General features: G+C 38.1%; 1 protein-coding gene across 4 annotated transcripts in view; it reads left to right on the top strand.

Moving 5' to 3' along the window:
• Positions 1–17,469, top strand: part of FBXL4 (F-box and leucine rich repeat protein 4) — a 73,675-nt gene that overhangs the window by 22,037 nt on the left and 34,169 nt on the right. For all 4 annotated transcript variants that reach the window (XM_055113976.2, XM_034962566.3, XM_034962564.3 and 1 more), the window contains one exon: positions 7,881–8,226. In XM_055113976.2, the coding sequence (XP_054969951.1) occupies positions 7,881–8,226 (346 nt within the window). The remainder of the gene's footprint in view (positions 1–7,880; positions 8,227–17,469) is intronic.

Genomic DNA, 17,469 nt, shown 5'->3' with positions numbered 1-17,469 from the left:
GAACCCCAACTTATTAACTAGTCCCCCATTGATGGGCACTTAGTTGTTTCTAGTCTTTTGCTCTTATAAACATTAATGCAGGGAATGACCTTATCATAAGTCACTTTGCATGTGTGCAAGTATATCTGTGGGATAAATTTCCTAGAAGAAGGCTACTCAACCAAGGATAATTTGATAATTTTGTAATGTTTAACATTTTTTTTTGCATTTTAACAATTTATTCTTAATTACATTTAATTTTAATTTTTAACAGTTGTAATTTTCATATGTAATGCCAAATTTCTCTCCAAAGAGTCTGTACTATTTATATTCCCACTAGCAGGGCATGTACATGGGTGTTTTGCCAAAGCCTCGCCTACAGAGTATGTTAATAAATTTCAATATTTTTGCAATTTAATAGGTGAAAAATGTTATCTCATGTTAACTGTTAAAATTCTTTTATTATCTCTGAGGTTGAAATCTTTTCATATGTTTAAAAGCCATTTATATTTCTTTTTCCTTTAACTATCTGATCATATTATTTGCTCATTTTTTCTATTACTCATGGATCTTAGCAGTTTCTAGGACTTCATATCACTTTATTAAATCACTCGTTCATTAAATATTTTAGTGCCTACCTAATGTGCTAGGTGTTGTTCTAGGTATTAGAGATGTGTCAGCGAGCAGTGAACAAAATAAATAAAAATCCCCGCTCTCATTCTAGCCTGAGAGCAGATCAGGGCACCTGTTCAACTGTAGGGATGGCCAGCTTCCAGTGCAGGAGGAGGCGGGCAGAGGTCAGCTGCTACCTCCGTAACATGCAGCTCCTCTGATATCTCTGTCCCCTCATCTCTAAGGGAATACTTCCAGGGCCTGCCAGAAAACATACAGAGTACAGCTCAACTTGGAGATTGCTGGTATAATCTTTACTTTTTTTTCCAGAACTACCTAATAATTCATTGCAAATAATGTTATTAGTCATTTTTTAAACTCAGAAAGCCAGCATACCTTAATTAAAATCAGATTTTTGTTTTCTCCCTAAGAGGAAAAAATGGAGTAGGATCTTTTGTTTTGTTTTGAGACAGGGTCTCACTCTGTCGCCCAGGCTGGAGTGTAGTGGCACGATCTTGGCTCACTGCAACCTCTGCCTCTCGGGTTAATGAGATTCTCCTGCCTCAGCCACCTGAGCGGCTGGGATTACAGGTGCGTGCCACCATGCCTGGCTAATTTTTGTATTTTTAGTAGAGATGGGGTTTCACCAGGTTGGGCAGGCTGGTCTCGAACTCTTGACCTCAGGTGATCCGCCTGCCTCGGCCTGCCAAAGTGCTGGGATTACAGATGGGAGCCACCGTGCATGGCAGGATCTTTTCTTATATGAGAATTGTTTTATTAGGACTCTGACATTCTTCTTACAAAGTTACCTACTTTTTTCCAAAAATCTGAAAAGATTTAGGGAGGAGATCAATGGAACATGTAATGTGTTTTCTCCAGTCTAAAACTTAACAGCTGCATAACTAATTTTAAGTACAAATCATGCTCTTGGGTTACTGAGAGTTATTGGTATATGGTTGTGATTAAAGTTAAAACTTTATTTATACCTGTATCTCTAATTTTCTTTACTGATTTTCAGCTTTAGTCTACTGAAAATACCATTACATTTTAAGAGAAAAAAAGGTGACCAATATATTATTAAGATATAAGAAAAAGCCTTTTTAAATTTTACTGATTATGAAATCAATAGATGTTTCATTGTTTAAAAATAATCTAGAAAATACCAAAAAAAAAGGAAAATATATATGAAAAAAATCTGCAATTCTTCTGCCCAGATTCAGTAACTGTTAACATTTGGGTGAATTTTTTATACAATCAGAAACATTTATTGAACACCCTCTCTGCCAGTTCACTGCTAGGAACCAAGTAGAGAGTCAGACAGAGATGGCTCTTTTTTGAGCTTACAGGCCAGCCTAGAAGAGGACCATGAGGAACATGTATTGGCAGAGGGGAGAACCTAATCTATGGGCTCAGAGAAGGCTTCCCTGGGGAAGTGACTTACCTGGGACCTGAGGGTTGAGTGAGGCTCCAGTGTGGATAGGAAAGGAGGAGAGACAACAGCACATTTGAAGGTGAGATCATGAGCTAAGATCATGGTGTTTGAAGAAGTGAGAAAAGTCCAAGAATGCAGAGAATAAGCTGTTGGCAACTGGAGACATGGGAGTAACATTCTTAAGATCTAAACTAGGGGTTTCTAGACTTTGGGATTTTATAGATTTTTTTGGATCCAGCTTCCCAGAAGAATATCTTGAGGTGACTATTCCTGTGCAATTTTTATGGAAATTTTTGTGGAAATTTTTTTATGGAGATACTCTAGGAGAAGCTAGTAAAGGAGTAGGGAAAGCATGATGGGAAAAATCAAGCAAGGATGCAATATCATGTGAAGTCCCAGTCTGCTGGGAGGCAAAGTTGCTAGAGAGCTGGGCCCTTATACTCCTGCACCAGCCAGACTTTTACCATGGGCTGGAAGGGTGGGAAAGGGGGACTGTCAATCTTCTAGGCACATGTCACTCCCTAGATGAAGCCCAAGGTAGTTCTGTGAAGAAGGTTGTAAGTGTAAACCCTTAGGAGCAAAGCAAGCCCATCTGCAGGGTGGCACATAGAACTGATGAGATGGGGGATGTGCATGTGAATGGAGTTCAGGTGGGAGGAGTCAGTCACAATAAACTAGTAACATAATAATCATCATAAAAATTCGGGAACTCATAGACTTGTCAGATTATTTACTTTGCTAAATTAACATACAGTAAAAAGACAAACAAAATGCCAAGGTTATCTGTCATCACCATTATTTCATAAAAGTTTATGCATCTGTTCAAAAAAAATTAACCAGTGAAGAGCTTGGTCAATTCTGAGTTAAATGACAAAATCATGTTTTTTGGCCCACAAAGTTGAAAGGACAAGATCATGACAAATTTGTGAAATGATTACTCAAGCAACTCAGTTTATACCAAGAAATCAGCATGATCAGAATCTTGAATAAAGATTTCTTTCAATGTTATAAGAACATATATGTGTGATAGGTGCATACTAAATGTGCATTCTCACATTTAGTGATGGAAAACTCCATCATGTACTACTGTTTGGGAACCCAGTGGGCTACAGTGCCTATTATTTTAATTTTATATCCCTCCCTTAGGAGTTAACAAACAAGGATGTGTTGGAGTAGCTCAGGAATTTGCAGGAAATTGACTTCTTTTAGTCCCAGAACATTTAAAATTTAAAACCAGTCTTTTCCTATTTCATGTGATTGCATTTCTTTGTTCAGTAAATGAAGTGGAGAAGTTACAGGTAGTTCTACCAGATCTTAAAGTCTCTTCATTTCTTGCCTAGTACCTTATTAAGAGCAAAAGAAAAAGGCCTGGCATGGTGGCTCACGCCTGTAATCCCAGCACTTTGGGAGGCTGAGGGGGGCGGATAACAAGGTCAAGCGTTTGAGACCAGCCTGGCCAACATGGTGAAACCCCGTCTCTACTAAAAATACAAAAATTAGCCAGGCGTGGTGGCGGGCACCTGTAATTCCAGCTATTCGGGAGGCTGAGGCGGGAGAATCACTTGAAACCAGAAGGCGGAGGTTGCAGGTTTTATAGAGTGCCCTAGTCCTGTGAATAATATCTTAATGGATGCTTATGTAAGACTCAGAAAATAGGCTAGCTCAGGGTTACCATTTGGAAGAGAGAGACAAGGAAATGGGGAAGAAGAAGATGACAAATAGAGGTCAGATTAAAGAAACCAATTGGAATAAAGTTATTTGGGAATGAAATTTAATGATGTGGAATTTTTTTTCAGTGTTCAAAGCACTCCAACTATATAATATTGAAATTAAGAAAGCAGGGAGAAAAAAAGAGGCTTTCATAGAATTTGCTACCAAATCCAGTTGCTTAAGTAACGATTTCACAAATTTGTCATGACCTGGACCTTGGTCATGTGGGCCAAGAAACATGAGTTTGTCATTTAACTCAGAATTGACCAAGCTCTTCACTGGTTAATTCTTTTTTTAAGCACATGCTAGTTTATTAGTTTCCAATTAGAGATGGGCTGGGAGGCAGGGAGTGAATAGATAGACCTGTCAGAATACTTGTTACTTTTATTTCTGTTTTCCTATTATTCCTTCACTTTCAGCTAGTGAAATGGAACAGGGTTGGCAAGATAACTTTCTTTGCTGGCTACTAGATATACTTACTGGCTAGGATAAATTTTGGTTGCAAGGAAGCTTTTTGTACTCATCTGCCTGGCTTCAAGCCTGAATACAGGTTAGAAAACTTGCTTTCTTTGGTTTCCATTAATGAAACATCTCTCTTCCTCTCATCTACCCACTGCTTCCTGGTTGCCCTGGAGAAAGTTTCTTAGTGGTATAACAGGTCAGCAGTCATAGAGTGGTTTGTTTCTGAGCACTGGACACATAGTAGTCATCCAGTACAATCAACAGAAAGAACATTAAATGGGCTGTGTTGGTTACTATCCCAGAATTGAATGCTCCAGATGCAGACTGTAAGCCCAGTCTCAAAGACATTCCAGGCTGAATTTTGCACATGTGATACTTGAGATTTAAAATACTTAAAGAGTACATTAGAGTTTGTCAGATTTGTCCAGTAAATAAATACAGTGTATGAGAATAATATTAAACATGTAAATGTACTATTACAAAAGCCATGACTTAAAGGAGATTAATCATATCAACACTGCCCTGGGGCTAGAGAATTAAAAGAGTTGAGCTTTCTCCAGAATATGTGTGTGTGTGTGTGTGTATATGTGTGTGTACCCATATGTACATGTGCGTATGTTTATGTTTGTTTTCTTGTTTTCACTGACTAGTTTTTATTATTCTGGCTTTAGTTTTCCAGAATAAAAAGAAATTCTCATATTCTCTTGTTGAGTAAGATAGATACCTTTCTCATTTTAACTTAGAAATGATACATTTTAGCTCTATTGGGGAATTTTAAACAAAAACCTTAATGCAGGTAGCAGAAAGTCTATTTGTATTGGTCTCATAGTTAATTCAAATAATTTTTCTGTCTTTTTTTTTCTTGTTACTTTTTAGGTTATCAAGAAAAATAAAAGTAAAATATAAAAACTAATGATTTACTTGGAAATTTTTAATATTTAGACATATTTTAAAATCTTTCTAAAAACAGATACAATCCTGATATTCTACTTTAAGTATAATTTTTGCAGATTCTGATATATGTGTAACTAAATAATCTTTATGCGATATAGAAGTCAGAAGCAAGAATGATGCTAAAATAACATTAATCCTAATATGTTTAAACATGCTAGAAATGTTAAGGAAGTCAGTGTAAAGCATCGTCTTAACCCTGTCTGTTTTGCATGTTCTGCAAGGTAGCTAGAGAGGACTTTTTGTAGATTAATGCATTATTAAAATTGAATATTTATGTTCTAATCAATGTCTTTATGTTTATATTTATAATTTTTAATTTGATTTACATTATAATGCATTTCAAATTATACATGAAGACCTGTATTGTGTGCATATTTATTTATTGCTAAGAACTTGGCAGAGGTTATTTCTTTATTATATTTTCAGTGTTCTTCTTAAGCCTCCCAAAACTCCCCATTGAAACTAAACAACAAAGTAGGCTGGTTTAGTTCACATGTGCTGTAAACCAGTATAGGTGGTTATTTCACAGGGTCTTGAGGGGTCCTTGTTTCTTGGAGATGTTCCTCCAGCATCGTCTGGTGTCAATTTGCAGTGGCGACAAAAAAGTAAGACTAAAATTTGAATTTCTTCATGTATTCTATAATTTACTCTGTGATTCTTGGAAATAAGGTATCCAAAATTAGGCATACATTTTCTCACCAGCATTGTTTTAGATGTTTCATGCTTCTGTTCCCTAGCACCTATATGGCTAGCTCTGTCTTGCTGCATGTATTTACATTAGAGTATTCAAATCAATTCCTTCGTTAGGAACCCTTGATTTTAGCAGTTAATCTCTAGGGACATTCTTAGGTTCAGGATGGCATTCCAGGTTTGCTTTTCTGCCTTGTCACCAGAAGAAGATACCCAGCCTGCTTCTCTTTCCTCATTAAACCTGCCACAGCCTGCTCTATTCTTTGGAACTCTTTCCCTGCCTTGCAAGATTGGTTATAGGGTGTAACTAATTTATCCATTGCTACTTTAATGTTGCCTCTGAATACAAATACTCACAGGCTGTTTATGTTTGATGGATTTTATTCCTACATTTCAGGAGAGAATCAGCAAAAATAACAAGTATGGGATTTTAAAGGTTCTAGAAACTGTAATAAAAGTCCCTACTGCTAAAGTTCCCTATTCTGTGATTCCTGATTCCCTTCGTGATATGTTTATTAGAATTCCTTTGGAGTTTGCTTTTATTCCTGAAGGTAGAAATTGCCATACTTCCCTCTCCATTCTTCCAAGATTGTGGCTGTATGCTTTTCTTGGTCCCTTCTGAGCCTAAAAACAGTTGGAGTACCTATATGTTGATGGCTTCTATAATTTTGGCTCTGATTTCTCCCTTGAGTTTCACATTTTTTTTTTCTTTCAGTTTCTTCTATGCGTTGCCATTATCAGTTTTTACTTAGATCTCAGTAGGTCATTGGGCCAGGGAAATAAACGAACAATTTATTGGTGGAAAAAAATCCCATATGATTAATGAATATATAAAAAAATTAAGTGTCATTAGTAATCAGTGAATTACAAATTACATCATAAGGAGATATGGCTCACTATGAAACTAGAGATTATTTTTAATGCTTTCAGTGATCATTCTTATGTACTATTGGCATAAGCTTTTTTGAAAGCAGTTTGTAGTGTGTATTGAGAGACTTAAAAATATTCTTATTCTTTGATGTAAAATCTTTATTAAAAAATTTTACTAGCAAAAGTAAATAATTAGGAATAGAGGAAAGATGATAATTGAAGTATTTTTAAATGTTTCTAATTTTCTCTTTATTAGAAATAATATTAGAGAAATAGTTAACTGACATATGAGTATATTAAGTACCTGATGATACTATTATTATGAAGAATCTTTAAATAATTTTGGAAAATAGTTTTATAAGAAGACTTATCTGGTGATGGAATATAAGTTAGGCCTTGAAGAACAGATATGCAGATAATAGTGGGTTGGGCATTTCATGGGGAGGAAGATAACACGAGCAAAGACATAAAGGTGGAAATAAGTTTATTGCATGGAAAATAATGATTAATCTGGCTGGGAAGCAGGAGTTCATTTGGAGGAATAGGAGAATGTTATTCCCCTTTTATGTCTTTAGATATTTGCTAGATACTAAGGATATAAGGATAACTTAAATATAGCAAAAATGGAAATTCAGGAGAAGGGCATATACAAGAAACAGTTTCTTGAAAAATTTGATGAAACAATGATTTGATAAAATAAAGAGAAAAAGATAATATGAAAGTTTTGCATTTATATGAGGCTAGTGACAGAAATGGAAAAGCTGAAGCAGGAGACCTTTGTGAAGCAAAATGATCAGTTTAGTTTCCGCAGTTGGTTTAAGCCATGCACACAGGGAGCTTCATCTTTGTGTGTTTTATTCTTTGGGTTTACTTATCTTGTAAAATGTAATGTTGTTCAGATACCTCTAACTACATGTTCCAGTTTTTAAACTGATCAATGTGAAATCTGTAAAAAAGGACTGTTTGGGGACTTATAAAAATAAATTAATAAGGTCTGTGGCATTTGGTTTTTTAAAGTTTTTTATATCTTGGTAACAGTACTTATATTGGATTCTATTTATTTTGATGACTTTGTTTCACACTGTGACATATTGGGCATGGGTCTATAACCCTAAGGGACCAGTAGATCTCATTCTAAACTGTATTATAGTGAAGTTTCTTTTTTTGGCAGATGGGAGATTCTTTGGTCAGAGAGACCTACGAAGGTGAATGCTTCCCAAGCTCGCCAGTTTAAACCTTGTATTAAGCAGATAAATTTCCCCACAAATCTTATACGACTGGAAGTAAATAGTTCACTTCTGGATTATTACACTGAATTAGATGCAGTTGTGCTACATGGTGTGAAGGACAAGCCAGTGATTTCTCTCAAGACTTCACTTATTGACATCAATGATATAGAAGATGATGCCTATGCAGAAAAGGATGGTTGTGGAATGGACAGTCTTAACAAAAAATTTAGCAGTGCTGTCCTCGGGGAAGGGCCAAATAATGGGTATTTTGATAAACTACCTTATGAGGTAAGCCAAAAATATTTAGCAGCAGTATTGGATATAACACTATAGATTTTTAATCTTTAGATATTAATGTTTACTGAGCATCGGTAATTGAGCATTGGTAAGTTATATATAATTTGATGTGTTGTATATTTTGATTTTGGAAAAACTAGACAAAATCATGTTTTAACTAATTTCACTGCTTTTGTTTTGGTTTGGCATTAGTGTTTCTGGATAAACTATTAAGTATATATTTTCATATTGCTAGTTAATAATAACCAAATACAAAAACCAGTAATAAGTAACAATCCACTTTAATTCATATTACAGTTTAACTATGGGCAATACATGCTTAACTTTTTATTAGTTATGTTAAAGATGATTTGCTATTAAAAATAAGAATATTAATAAGATTGTGAGATGAATGCTTATTCTGTTTAATCCATAGTTTCTCTAAGTGTCATTTTTTTTTCTATACTAACTCTATTCTATATTCTCCTAACTGTAATTTTTGGTCTAGGCAGGTAGTGCTATTACCTTGGAATTATTAATATTTTTTTTTTAGTTTTTTTAAAATTATACTTTAAGTTTTAGGGTACATGTGCACAATGTGCAGGTTAGTTACATATGTATACATGTGCCATGCTGGTGTGCTGCACCCATCAACTCGTCATTTAGCATTAGGTATATCTCCTAATGCTATCCCTCCCCACTCCCCCCACCCCACAACAGTCCCCAGAGCGTGATGTTCCCCTTCCTGTGTCCATGTGTTCTCATTGTTCAATTCCCACCTATGAGTGAGAACATGCAGTGTTTGGTTTTTGGTCCTTGCGATAGTTTACTGAGAATGATGATTTCCAATTTCATCCATGTCCCTACAAAGGACATGAACTCATCATTTTTTATGGCTGCATAGTATTCCATGATGTATATGTGCCACATTTTCTTAATCCAGTCTATCATTGTTGGACATTTGGGTTGGTTCCAAGTCTTTGCTATTGTGAATAGTGCCACAATAAACATACGTGTGCATGTGTCTTTATAGCAGCATGATTTACAGTCCTTTGGGTGTATACCCAGTAATGGGATGGCTGGGTCAAATGGTATTTCTAGTTCTAGATCCCTGAGGAATCGCCACACTGACTTCCACAATGGTTGAACTAGTTTACAGTCCCACCAACAGTGTAAAAGTGTTCCTATTTCTCCACATCCTCTCCAGCACTTGTTGTTTCCTGACTTTTTAATGATTGCCATTTTAACTGGTGTGAGATGGTATCTCACTGTGGTTTTGATTTGCATTTCTCTGATGGCCAGTGATGATGAGCATTTTTTCATGTGTCTTTTGGCTGCATAAATGTCTTCTTTTGAGAAGTGTCTGTTCATATCCTTTGCCCACTTTTTGATGGGGTTGTTTGTTTTTTTCTTGTAAATTTGTTTGAGTTCATTGTAGATTCTGGATATTAGCCCTTTGTCAGATGAGTAGGTTGCGAAAATTTTCTCCCACTTTGTAGGTTACCTGTTCACTCTGATGGTAGTTTCTTTTGCTGTGCAGAAGCTCTTTAGTTTAATTATATCCCATTTGTCCATTTTGGCTTTTGTTGCCATTGCTTTTGGTGTTTTAGACATGAAGTCCTTGCCCATGCCTATGTCCTGAATGGTAATGCCTAGGTTTTCTTCTAGAGTTCTTATGGTTTTAGGTCTAACATTTAAGTCTTTAATCCATCTTGAATTAATTTTTGTATAAGGTGTAAGGAAGGGATCCAGTTTCAGCTTTCTACATATGGCTAGACAGTTTTCCCAGCACCATTTATTAAATAGGGAATCCTTTCCCCATTGCTTGTTTTTGTCAGGTTTCTCAAAGATCAGATAGTTGTAGATATGTGGCGTTATTTCTGAGGGCTCTGTTCTGTTCCATTGATCTATATCTCTGTTTTGGTACCAGTACCATGCTGTTTTGGTTACTGTAGCCTTGTAGTATAGTTTGAAGTCAGGTAGCGTGATGCCTCCAGCTTTGTTCTTTTGTCTTAGGACTGACTTGGCGATGCAGGATCTTTTTTGGTTTCATATGAATTTTAAAGTAGTTTTTTCCAATTCTGTGAAGAAAGTCATTGGTAGCTTTATTGGGATGGCATTGAATCTATAAATTACCTTGGGCAGTATGGCCATTTTCACGATATTGATTGTTCCTACCCATGAGCATGGAATGTTCTTCCATTTGTTTGTATCCTCTTTTATTTCCTTGAGCAGTGGTTTGTAGTTCTCCTTGAAGAGGTCTTTCACGTCCCTTGTAAGTTGGATTCCTAGGTATTTTATTCTCTTTGAAGCAATTGTGAATGGGAGTTCACTCATGATTTGGCTCTCTGTTTGTCTGTTATTGGTGTATAAGAATGCTTATGATTTTTTTGCATTGGTTTTGTATCCTGAGACTTTGCTGAAGTTGCTTATCAGCTTAAGGAGATTTTGGGCTGAGACAATGGAGTTTTCTAGATATACAGTCATGTCGTTTGCAAACAGGGACAATTTTACTTCCTCTTTTCCTAATTGAATACCCTTTATTTCCTTCTCCTGCCTAATTGCCCTGGCCAGAACTTCCAACACTATGTTGAATAGGAGTGGTGAGAGAGGGCATCCCTGTCTTGTGCCAGTTTTCAAAGGGAATGCTTCCAGTTTTTGCCCATTCAGTATGATATTGGCTGTGGGTTTGTCATAGATAGCTCTTATTATTTTGAGATACGTCCCATCAATACCTAATTTATTGAGAGTTTTTAGCATGAAGCGTTGTTGAATTTTGTCAAAGGCCTTTTCTGAATCTATTGAGATAATCATGTGGTTTTTGTCTTTGGTTATGTTTACATGCTGGATTACATTTATTGATTTGCGTTTATTGAACCAGCCTTGCATCCCAGGGATGAAGCCCACTTGATCATGGCGGATAAGCTTTTTGATGTGCTGCTGGATTTGTTTTGCCAGTATTTTATTGAGGATTTTTGCATCAATGTTCATCAAGGATATTGGTCGAAAATTCTCTTTTTTGGTTGTGTCTCTGCCCGGCTTTGGTATCAGGATGATGCTGGCCTCATAAAATGAATTAGGGAGGATTCCCTCTTTTTCTGTTGATTGGAATAGTTTCAGAAGGAATGGTACCAGTTCCTCCTTGTACCTCTGGTAGAATTCGGCTGTGAATCCATCTGGTCATGGACTCTTTTTGGCTGGTAAGCTCTTGATTATTGCCACAATTTCAGATCCTGTTATTGGTCTATTCAGAGATTCAACTTCTTCCTGGTTTAGTCTTGGGAGAGTGTATGTGTCGAGGAATTTATCCATTTCTTCTAGATTTTCTAGTTTATTTGCATAGAGGTGTTTGTAGTATTCTCTGATGATAGTTTGTATTTCTGTGGGATCGGTGGTGATATGCCCTTTATCATTTTTTATTGCGTCTATTTGATTCTTCTCTCTTTTCTTCTTTATTAGTTTTGCTAGTGGTCTATCAATTTTGTTGATCCTTTCAAAAAACCAGCTCCTGGATTCATTAATTTTTTGAAGGGTTTTTTATGTCTCTATTTCCTTCAGTTCTGCTCTGATTTTAGTTATTTCTTGCCTTCTGCTAGCTTTTGAATGTGTTTGCTCTTGCTCTTCTAGTTCTTTTAATTGTGATGTTAGGGTGTCAATTTTGGATCTTTCCTGCTTTCTCTTGTGGGCATTTAGTGCTATAAATTTCCCTCTACACACTGCTTTGAATGCGTCCCAGAGATTCTGGTATGTTGTGTCTTTGTTCTTGTTGGTTTCAAAGAACATCTTTATTTCTGCCTTCATTTCGTTATGTACCCCAGTAGTCATTCAGGAGCAGGTTGTTCAGTTTCCATGTAGTTGGGCGGTTTTGAGTGAGTTTCTTAATCCTGAGTTCTAGTTTGATTGCACTGTGATCTGAGAGACAGTTTGTTATAATTTCTGTTCTTTTACATTTGCTGAGGAGAGCTTTACTTCCAAGTATGTGGTCAATTTTGAAATAGGTGTGGTGTGGTGCTGAAAAGAATGTATATTCTGTTGATTTGGGGTGGAGAGTTCTGTAGATGTCTATTAGGTCCACTTGGTGCAGAGCTGAGTTCAATTTCTGGGTATCCTTGTTAACTTTCTGTCTCGTTGATCTGTCTAATGTTGACAGTGGGGTGTTAAAGTCTCCCATTATTATTGTGTGGGAGTCTAGGTCTCTTTTAGGTCACTGAGGACTTGCTTTATGAATCTGGGTGCTCCTGTATTGGGTGCATATATATTTAGGATAGTTAGCTCTTCTTGTTGAATTGATCCCTTTACCATTGTGTAATGGCCTTCTTTGTCTCTTTTGATCTTTGTTGGTTTAAAGTCTGTTTTATCAGAGACTAGGATTGCAACCCCTGCCTTTTTTTTGTTTTCCATTTGCTTGGTAGATCTTCCTCCATCCTTTTATTTTGAGCCTATGTGTGTCTCTGCACGTGAGATGGGTTTCCTGAATACAGCACACTGATGGGTCTTGACTCTTCATCCAATTTGCCATTCTGTGTCTTTTAATTGGAGCATTTAGTCCATTTACATTTAAAGTTAATATTGTTATGTGTGAATTTGATCCTGTCATTATGATGTTAGCTGGTTATGTTGCTTGTTAGTTGATGCAGTTTCTTCCTAGTCTTGATGGTCTTTACATTTTGGCATGATTTTGCAGCAGCTGGTACCGGTTGTGCCTTTCCATGTTCAGTGCTTCCTTCAGGAGCTCTTGTAGGGCAGGCCTGGTGGTGACAAAATCTCTCAGCATTTGCTTGTCTGTAAAGTATTTTATTTCTCCTTCACTTATGAAACTTAGTTTGGCTGGATATGAAATTTTGGGTTGAAAATTATTTTCTTTAAGAATGTTGAATATTGGTCCCCACTCTCTTCTGGCTTGTAGAGTTTCTGCCGAGAGGTCAGCTGTTAGTCTGATGGGCTTCCCTTTGTGGGTAACCCGACCTTTCTCTCTGGCTGCCCTTAACATTTTTTCCTTCATTTCAACTTTGGTGAATCTGACAATTATGTGTCTTGGAGTTGCTCTTCTTGAGGAATATATTTGTGGCGTTCTCTGTATTTCCTGAATCTGAATGTTGGCCTGCCTTGCTAGATTGGGGAAGTTCTCCTGGATAATATCCTGCAGAGTGTTTTCCAACTTGGTTCCATTCTCCCCGTCACTTTCAGGTACACCAATCAGACATAGATTTGGTCTTTTCACATAGTCTCATATTTCTTGGAGGCTTTGTTCATTTCTTTTTATTCTTTTTTCTCTAAACTTCCCTTCTCGCTTCATTTCATTCATTTCATCTTCCATCATTGATAACCTTTCTTCCAGTTGATTGCATGGGCTCCTGAGGCTTCTGCATTCTTCACGTAGTTCTTGAGCCTTGGCTTTCAGCTCCATCAGCTCCTTTAAGCACTTCTCTGTATTGGTTATTCTAGTTATACATTTGTCTAAATTTTTTTCAAAGTTTTTAACTTCTTTGCCTTTGGTTTGAATTTCCTCCTGTAGCTCGGAGTAGTTTGATCGTCTGAAACCTTCTTCTCTCAACTCGTCAAAGTCATTCTCCATCCAGCTTTGTTCCATTGCCGGTGAGGAACTACATTCCTTTGGAGGAGAGGCGCTCTGCTTTTTAGAGTTTCCAGTTTTTCTACTCTGTTTTTTCCCCATCTTTGTGGTTTTATTTACTTTTGGTCTTTGATGATGGTGATGTACAGATGGGTTTTTGGTGGATGGCCTTTTTGTTTGTTAGTTTTCCTTCTAACAGACAGGACCCTCAGCTGCAGGTCTGTTGGAGTTTGCTAGAGGTCCACTCCAGACCCTGTTTGCCTGGGTGTCAGCAGCAGTGTCTGCAGAACCGCAGATTTTCGTGATCCGCGAATGCTGCTGTCTGATCGTTTCTCTGGAAGTTTTGTCTCAGAGGAGTACCCGGCCGTGTGAGGTGTCAGTCTGCCCCTACTGGAGGGTGCCTCCCAGTTAGGCTGCTTGGGGGTCAGGGGTCAGGGACCCACTTGAGGAGGCAGTCTGCCCGTTCTCAGATCTCCAGCTGCGTGCTGGGAGAACCACTGCTCTCCTCAAAGCTGTCCGACAGGGACATTTAAGTCTGCAGAGGTTACTGCTGTCTTTTTGTTTGTCTGTGCCCTGCCCCCAGAGGTGGAGCCTACAGAGGCAGGCAGGCCTCCTTGAGTTGTGGTGGGCTCCACCCAGTTTGAGCTTCCAGTCTGCTTTGTTTACCTAAGGGAGCCTGGGCAATGGCAGGCGCCCCTCCCCCATCCATGCTGCTGCCTTGCAGTTTGATCTCAGACTGCTGTCCTAGCAATCAGCGAGACTCCGTGGGTGTAGGACCCTCCGAGCCAGGTGCGGAATATAATCTCCTGGTGTGCCGTTTCCTAAGGCCTTCGGAAAAGCGCAGTATTCGGGTGGGAGTGGCCCGATTTTCTAGGTGCCGTCTGTCACCCCTTTCCTTGACCAGGAAAGGGAACTCCCTGATCTCTTGCGCTTCCCAAGTGAGGCAATGCCTCGCCCTGCTTCGGCTGGCGCACGGTGCGCTGCACCCAGTGTCCTGCGCCCACTGTCTGGCACTCCCTAGTGAGATGAACCCGGTACCTCAGATGGAAATGCAGAAATCACCCGTCTTCTGCGTTGCTCACGCTGGGACCTATAGACTTGAGCTGTTCCTGTTAGGCCATCTTGGCTCCTCCCCCCCCAATACTTGTTTTTTCCTTCTAGATGGAGTCTCGCTCTGTTGCCCAGGCTGGAGTGCAGTGGTGCCATCTTGGCCCACTGCAAGAGCTCCGCCTCCTGGGTTCACGCCATTCTCCTGCCTCAGCCTCCCGAGTAGCTGGGACTACAGCTGCCTGCCACCATGCCTGGCTAATTTTTTTTTTTTTGTATTTTTAGTAGAGACAGGGTTTCACTGTGTTAGCCAGGATTGTCTCGATCTCCTGACCTCGTGATCCGCTCACCTTGGCCTCCCAGAGTGCTGGGATTATGGGCATGAGCCACCGTGCCCGGCCTGGAATTATTAATACTTTTTTGTTTGTCTAGTCTGAAGTCTTGTTTTCGGTGTGTCCCTACTGGGGTGTTTCTGAGGTATTTTAGCATCCCAGGCTCCCAGATGTCAAATGCTAGTAGCTTTCTAGGGCCATGTGACACGAAAACCTCTCCCCACCAGTTTCGAAATATTCCTAGGGGTGAGAGTAGGGCCAAGCATTTCTGTCTCCCACTGAAAACTACTGTGTGGTTAAAAATGTATATCAGTTTTCTTTTTAAGAAAACTTTATAGACTCAAATTTTAACCAACTTAGATATCCCTTTTCCAAATTGATGTGTATTTCAGGTTTCATGGAAATAACACAAATAGCTTACCTTTCATGAAACAGTAAGATAGCCTTTTGAATGTCTTAGAGTAATAGTAACTATAATGCCTCTCCAACATATTACAGTTAAAATGCCATGGCACATCCTGTGAAGTAGCTAAAGTTGCCACATAAAGGTGAATTTAAGTGTCCAAGGTAATTTGGTCTTTAAGCCATGGGACCAGGATCCCACCCAGACCTCATGTGATGGAAAAGGAGCTTCACAGATTGGACAAAACTGGCCTTTACTGGGAGGAGGGAGGAAAGATGAAGGAAAAGCTGGGTTTGGGGAGAGAGAGGAGCATGAGATACTGACAGTGTTGCTCCTCAGGGCTCTGCGGAGGGTCTGTTGTTGCAGCAGTGGGAGCAATTCATCTGGAGGAGAGTGAATCGCTGCTTTGATTCTTACCCACTTGCAAAAACTGTAAAATAGAAATATAATTTCAGCAAATACATTTTAAACAGTTTTTTGAATTTTATCCAGACCTGATAAAATGCTTGACCCATAGAATTTGAATGAAGGCCAGAAGACACTTGAGGCAAAGGGAAGAGAAGGTACAAAGATGAGAAGTGAAACTGTGTGACTTGTTTGGAAACTCCAGTATTTCAGTGTGACCAAAGCATAGGATTTGATAGGGGAGGCTGCAGGAGATGGAATTGGATGGAGGCTCAGGGCTGCCTCAGTGCACAGCTCCATGCACATAGATGACAGTGATTGGGACTCCCTGTCTTTGGCAGTGTGGAGTCTATTCTGCTGCGTCATAGAGGTCTGTTTGGGTTTCACCAAGGGATTTGCATTTTATCCCTTCAGCCAGTGATCTTCAGGGTGGTCCAGTATACAGCCAAATTAGTCAAGGGGAGTCACAGATACTTTAGACTTTGCAGATAATTTACTTTTGCTAAAAAATTAGAACATGCCCTAGAGTAGGAAAATACAATAAAGTAAAAATATTGGTTTTCCTTAATCAGTGTATTCAATGAAGTCCCAATTAAAATGCAAACAGAATTTTTTAAAATTGAAAAGTTTGCCTAAAAATATGAAAATACTCAGGAACATTCTGGAAAAGAAGTGTGATAGAGGAGTATTAGTCCTGATTCTCATTTGCAGTCAAACAATCCATGACATTCCAACACATATGCTTTAAAAAACTTAGTTATTTTACTTGGAGGACTACTGATATGGGAGAAATAACATATAGATAAATGGAACAGAATAGAGTCCAGGAACAGGTCAAGAGGATAGCGGGAAATGTATTGACAACTCCCCTGGGAAAGTGTTATATTTCTGTCATTAAAAAAAAAAAAGAAACACAAATAAAAACAGTTTTATATCTTTTCTTCCTTTTTTGTCTTTCAGAATAAAAACGTTTTGATACCAGTGTTGTCTAGGATATAAGCAAAAGGGTACTTTCATACAATTTTTATGGATATATAAATTGATGGGAACATTGTGAATGGCAATTCTCCACTTGCATCAAAACTTCTAAATGCATGTAATTTACTATAAGGATATATTTTCAGAGTTTGCCAAGATGAACATACATGCATAATACATACACACAATGATATTGCAGTATTATTTGCAATAGGAAAAAAAGCAGGACATACATCAATGAGGAACTAGTTGAATTATGTCACTTCTATGAAACGGAAGGAGATGGGTCTGTATGTGCAGATATAGAAAGATCTATAAGATATATCATTAAATGAGAAAAGCAAGTTGCTGAATGGTGTATATAGTATCATTCTTTTAGTGCAAATTCAAGAACACAATTTCATACACATTTATTTGGAAGAGATCAGAAAAACAATGATTATCTTTGGGGAGAGGGATGGTTAGAACTGAGTGTAGAGAGGAAGAAACTTCTTATTTTAGACCTTTCTTTAATGTTT

Source organism: Pan paniscus, chromosome 5 (genome assembly GCF_029289425.2).
Source record: "Pan paniscus chromosome 5, NHGRI_mPanPan1-v2.0_pri, whole genome shotgun sequence".
Classification (NCBI taxonomy): domain Eukaryota; kingdom Metazoa; phylum Chordata; class Mammalia; order Primates; family Hominidae; genus Pan; species Pan paniscus.
This window is presented reverse-complemented; position numbering and strand designations above follow the sequence as displayed.